Source organism: Vigna angularis, chromosome 5 (genome assembly GCF_016808095.1).
Source record: "Vigna angularis cultivar LongXiaoDou No.4 chromosome 5, ASM1680809v1, whole genome shotgun sequence".
NCBI classification, from domain to species: Eukaryota; Viridiplantae; Streptophyta; class Magnoliopsida; order Fabales; family Fabaceae; genus Vigna; species Vigna angularis.
Window position 1 is genome coordinate 3,378,610 of NC_068974.1, and position 6,871 is coordinate 3,385,480.

Genomic DNA, 6,871 nt, shown 5'->3' on the forward strand with positions numbered 1-6,871 from the left:
CTCTCTTGCTAGCAAAGCCCACAATGTGCTCATTGAATGAGACAATGAGATTCTCGGACAAATGCATTTTCATGAATGTTGTGCAGTACATGATGTTAACAAAGTTGCCTTAGTTTATGAGGACCTTGCTAATGCTATACCGGGTGATCTACGCCGTGATTACGATGGGATAATCTTGATGAGGATCAGATGCATGGAAATCCTCATATCTGAAGATAATAGGAGGTAAGGTTCTGACTTTCCTATCCACCGAGTGGACGCTCTTCAACTCTCTCAAGTGCCTCTTTCTCGCGGAGGACGAGACCCCTCCTCTCGCAAAGCCTCCTGAGATAGTATTAATATGACTCTGCAAGGGTTTGTCACGACTCCGACTGCGCCTGGTAACTCTTAATAGATTATAATTTCTGAAAACCTTTCTATTGTTTTAACTCCATTATTTAATTTGTAGATTTTTAATGATTCATCTCCAATGAAAGCTCCAGACATTGAAGACATTAAAACCAAGTGAGCTTACTTTATTTTAAGTGTTAATAAATTGTAGAAACTTGACTACAATTTAGTAGTATATGTAGGTTAATGTAATATTGGATTTAATATATAGTTTGATGTACAAATAATGTATTAAATATTATTAGACAATTTAATGTTTGAAATAAATTTCATTTTGTTAATTGAATTGAATATGTTATTTTCAGGGTATATTGATTATAAATTGATTGGATGAGATGATGGTACAAGAAATTGATTGGATTTCAAATGTAATCACGATTTTTTTTTAAACAAACAAGTTTTTATGGCATACAGGACAATGTATGTCATAATAGGTTAATTATGAAAAGAATATGTTAATTCTGAAAAGCATGCATTATGATAGGGGAACAATTACCTGTCATAATACATTCGAGATATTATGACAAGTAAAAATATATGTCATAAAAGCCCACATATTATGATAGATAAATTTAGCTACGTCATAATAAATTTGGTATATTATGACTTATAAGTGAAATTCTATCATAATAGACTGGACATATTATGACAAGTGGCACAAAGTACGTCAGAGTATGTTGAACCTATTATGACGAACTTTTCTGCTACGCCATAAAAAACACAGACCTATTATAACGGCCAGAACTATAACGCCAGTCCATCCATCATAATAAATCATTTTTACCTGTAATAAAAAATGATTTTTGCGCTAGTGATAGCTAAAGAACACACAACAAAAACTAAGCACACCATAACTTACAAGTTTCTCTAATACCAAAAATGTAACATTCCATTTTTAATAGTATTCAACTACTAAAAGAAACATCACACATTCAATATGAAAGAATAGATAACTCACAGAAATACATACATAATGATATTACAATGATCTCAAATATAACTATAACACCATAAAACAACAACTTCAAAACTATGATTTTGGGAAAAAGAGACCTGCTTAGATGATGAAATTGGAATTCCCTACTAAGTGCTTGTTTCAAAAATAGTTTTCAATATTAAAGTGCGTACCAACTTGCTTAAATGGAGATCTCAGTTCCTCAATTCAACACAAATTTAGTTAATTACAAGCAACACAAAACTATTTAACACACACAAAATTTCAACATGCTCAAACACCAACATCAACAATTCAACCAATTTTGATGCAACTTAAACATACAAACTAAGATTCTTAAAGTACTAATAACTTTAAAACAAGGTAATTAGTTTACCTTACCTAAAGGATGACCTAACACTCAAGAAATCCTAAAATAGCTCCAAACGCTCATGAAACCCTTTCTACTCCAATGAACAACAAAAATACGATAAAGGCACACCACTAGGACCACTGATCAGTAAAGACTCTTAAAGAAGACTCAAACACAACATGCAATCCTAGATGGTTCACATGCAAAGGAGGACAAAATAGACCAAAGAAAGGAGCAAAAAATCAATGTACTCTATATAAGAAACTGATCAGATGAAAATAGAGAGAATGCCCTAACGATTACTCTACCGATCTCCAATCTTCAAACAAATATAAGGATGATTAAAAAGTTTAGAGAGAGGATAGAGAGTTGTAAAAGAAAAGAAGTGTAAAGAGATGATACAATATAAGATAATGAAACTCTTTTATAAAAATATTATTTATACTTTAAACTTTTAAATTAAAATAATCGAGTCTCATAATTCTATACACTATCAATTATAAAACATCAATTTCTAGGCTTTTAAAAAAAGTATGCATGTTGCACACATATATATTGGTTCATCGATGTTTCTTTTCAAGGATATAATTTAGTGGAAACAGAATAGGTGAAGTTTCTTTAAGAGATGGAAAAGTGAAAGTGAAGAAATTTATAGATAAAATTTTTAAAAATTTATGAATGATATGATGAATGTGATAAATAAAAAATATTCAAATAAATAACATTATTAATTAAATTATAATTTTATCTTTATGATTAAAATTAATAAAATAAAATGTAATTATAATAATAATAATAGTAATAATAATTACTATTATTAGTATTAATAATATTATTTTTAATATAATAATAATAATAATAATTATTTATTAATATTATTATTATTAAGAATACAATTATTATTACTATTGTTATTCTTTTTAGTTATCCAGTTTAATAATAATAAATACTATTATTATTATTATTATTATTATTATTATTATAAGTTATTATTTTTTTTCAATAGCATATTAAAAGCATAAAAACATAACAGTTGTAAAATACAATAAAAACATGTACAAAATAGAAAAAGAACGTAGGAAATATTTACGTAAAAATTATGAGCAAAAATATAAAAAGCCTATGCAGTTACTTGTCTTTCCCTCTTAATCTCTTCAGAACTAGAAAATGGAAATAATGTTGTCAAAATGAACCACTTGGTTATCACATATTAGTGGATTAAATAGATTGACTCACTCACTCATTTAGTTATAAGTCCTTTTTTTCCATTCCAAAAATATAACAATTTTTTCTAATTGAAATATAAATAAAGTTCAATCCAAAATGATGTTAAACTCTAGTCACAATCCAAAATAAAAAAAGATAAAATACAATCTAAATATAATCCAAAATCATCTTAAATTCCAAATACAATCGAAAAACATAAAAAGCAAAACGATTTACTACTAATATTGATAATTGTTGTTACTTATCCATATATAAGATTAGAGTTTTGAATGGATAAAATCACATTTTGCTATCTTGAAACATATTCTCTTTATTCGGATCTATAATACAATTAATAGTATTAAAACACAAAATAGGAAATAATTAAATTAATTTCATAGTACTAATAATAATGTTATGTGTTAGTTCAAAATCTTAAACTAATTTTGAGTTAAAATGAGTAATGTTCTCTAGAAGAATGGAGGAACAATGTTTGGTTAGCGAACGAGAACCAAAACTAAAGACAAACTCACTAGCAACTGTAGTGATTGGAATGTTAAGAACATCGTAAGATATCTTAGACAAGTTTGGATAATGATCTTGACGATCCCTCTAATGACTCAATACTTCCAACTTATAAAAACACTTTGGATTAAAATTTCCTTCATCTAAATATAGATATTATTCAAACCTTGTTGTATCATTAAGACATCTTCCTAAGACATCATAAAACAAATTTAATATGTCATTCATAAGTAAAAATAAAATATAGATAATAAAATAAAGAAGGTTGAGATTTAAAAACTTACATATATTGGCTCATCATTAGTATAAGAAACTTGTTATGTTGGAGGAAAACCTTGATAACTTCAACATTTGAATTTAGTTTGACATATTTTTCAATCAAATTATATATGTTATCCTTTAAAACACTAATATTTTCTTCAGAAGTAGAAGGATTAATATTTTTATAACTTTAAAATTTGGGTGAGTTATGAGCCAACCCCACTCATCATGGATTCAACTCCTATATTTTTAGTGAATTTAGCTCAAAATTGAACCGTGTTGAAATGGTTTTTTAAACTTAATCCAATCCAAAGTTCTAAACTGAGTTGACTTGTAGGTTCAAATTCTCACAACATCAAATAGAATATTGGAATCTCCCTCAAATCCATTTCGCAATCAGTACATCTTGAAGCAACTCATCACTGTTTTTTTAATTCTAATAGTAATAATATTAATTGTAACATTAAAACTATTAGAAAAAATAATAAAAATATTATTTAATGTTCTAGAGAATTAATAATAATAATTACATTAATAAGAATATTAATAACAACATTAACAATAGCAATAATTATTATTATTATAATATTGATAATATTAATAATAATAATAATTATTATTATTATTATTATTAGGGAATACTAAGCCGTCCCTTAAGTTACTGTTTAAAGTATAATTAATGATTCTTGATTTCGTTATATTTGTGTTGAAATTTGGAATAATTAACTCTATTAATTAAAATAATATAAGTTTATTTAACGGATTTTTTAAAAACAAAAATATATGCCTACAATCTTTTTGAACATAAAACATCTCTACTTAGAAATAAGAAAAAAAATATATATATTGAATTAATTTTTTTTTTATTGCTAGCTTTATGTCGTTATAGTTAATAATTTTAGATATTAAAATATTGTTTGTTTCTTTGATACAAGAGATTTTTTGTTAAGTTAATCAAAACGTTGAAAGAGGTTATCGAGAAGTCAGAAAACTCAATAAAGTCTCAAATTTATATTTTAATTTTTTTTAAGAGTTTTTAGATGTTTAACACTTTATTAGTTGATATACTGGATTTCTTAGTTGTTTTATTTTCATTTGTTGCTTCCTACGTTAATTTAAGCCTTTTTTTTAGGTTTAATTATATTTTATTTTTCAGCAACATTAAAAGAATAAAGAGAAATGATTTAAAAGAAAGAGAAACGGTGTTTTATTATTTAATTATCTTTTATGTTTTTTTATATCAAATAAATTATATATTATAATTGTATAACATTTATAAATATTTTTTGTCCTTTAAAAAAAGTAAAATTGCATTAATGATTATTGATATGAGAATTAAAGAATTCATTTAATGTCACATTAACATTTTTGTGTTAAATTAATAAAATCTCCTTTACTAAAATTACAAACAATATTTTAATATATGAAATTATTAATTATGGTTGAAAGTGCTGTGTCGATTAAAAATATAAACCAATTTAGAGTATATAATTGAGTACAAATATCATTTTACAATTTGATTGTGTGGAGTTAAATTAGACTTAAAATTTATTTCTAAATATGGTATTAAAACATGGTTAGAATCTATCCCAATGATTATGTGGAAACCAAAGACTTTAATTTGTGTATCTTTAAAACAAAAAAATTCACTTTTTCATCTTTATCTCCTTAAATTTATTTGTTCACTCTCTTTCAAATCCATCGTTAAAGACAGACACGCTTTGATCACTAAAGAATGCTATAAAAGCTATCTCGTGCTAACCTATGTTTCATCCAATTCTACTCAGAAGTCACCATTCATATTCTATACTACAATGGCTATGGCAAGTGACAAACAAGCAAATGAAGAGAATGACCTAATGATCGCCCTTCCAAAGGAGAGGGGTTTGTATGCAGGTCCCTATCTCCATCTATTTCAAGATTTTTGGTGCCCATCATTTTATTTTCAAGGAGTGATCAACTTTCAAAAACATTTTCTTGCAAAAGACAATGATGTTTTTGTTGCCAGCTTTCCAAAATCAGGTACTACCTGGTTGAAAGCCCTTACTTTTGTCATTGCAAACCATCAACGTTTTTCCTCTTTTGAGAATCATCCATTACTTTCTTCCAATCCCCATGAACTTGTGTCTTCCCCTGAATTCATCTTGTCTCATGATTTGCATGACCAGGTTCTTTCCCTCTCCAACATGAGTGAGCCAAGACTTTTTTCTACTCACTTACCATTCTCTTCATTACCTAAAACTATCACAGAATCCAACTGCAAGATCATTTATATATGTAGAAATCCATTTGATACTTTTGTTTCAGCATGGGAATTTTCTACTAAAATAAAGTCAGTGTCTTCACCTGCATTAACATTTGAGGAAGCATTTGAAAAGTACTGCAATGGAATATCAGGGTTTGGTCCATGGTGGAGCCATATGCTAGGTTATTGGAATGAGAGCATAACTAGACCAGACAAAGTTTTGTTCTTAAAATATGAAGATCTTAAAGAGGATACAGTATTTCATGTGAAAAGAATGGTAGAGTTTTTGGGCTCTTCTGTCACTCGAGAAGAAGAGGACACCACAGTGATTGAAAACATGATCAATCTTTGCAGATTTGAGAAGATGAAGGATTTGGAAGTGAATCAATCTGGATATATACATAATATTGCAGAGAAGAAAAACTTCTTTCGGAAGGGTAAAATAGGAGATTGGATAAATTACTTTTCTCCATCTATGATAGAAAAGTTATCGAAAATCATTGAAGAAAAGTTAAGTGGATCAGGTCTATCATTTAAAGTTCATTCCTAGATTTCATTGAAAGATGTGACTACATAATGTTCTACCATGTGGAACAATTGATGTTGTGATCTTTGCTTTTGCTAAATAAGGATATGTTTTTACGCTTTTGATGAATAAAGAACAATGTTTTTTCAGTCTCTTACGATCCTTCCAAGCATGCTCTAATTTAGGATTAAGAGTTTGTTCACTATTAAATATTAGCCTTCTTTTACATCGTCCCACTATAAAAAGAGAAGAAAAAACTTTTCCGTTATTTAGTGCATACTTTAACTTGGATCTATATACTATTTGGAGCAAAGATCAATTTTCATGTGAAAAATAGAGTTGTAATATAACTTAAATATATTTTATATTTTGTAAGAATAATTTATCATTAAACTAAATATGTTTCTGTTC

The 6,871-nt window shown here is 27.2% G+C and overlaps 1 protein-coding gene across 1 annotated transcript; it reads left to right on the forward strand.

Annotated features, from left to right (window-relative positions):
• Positions 1-5,503: 5,503 nt before the first annotated feature.
• LOC108324831 (cytosolic sulfotransferase 15) lies at positions 5,504-6,555 on the forward strand. Its single transcript, XM_017557757.2, has one exon. The coding sequence runs from the start codon at positions 5,504-5,506 to the stop codon at positions 6,482-6,484; it is 981 nt and encodes a 326-aa protein (XP_017413246.1). The 3' UTR covers positions 6,485-6,555.
• Positions 6,556-6,871: the final 316 nt, after the last annotated feature.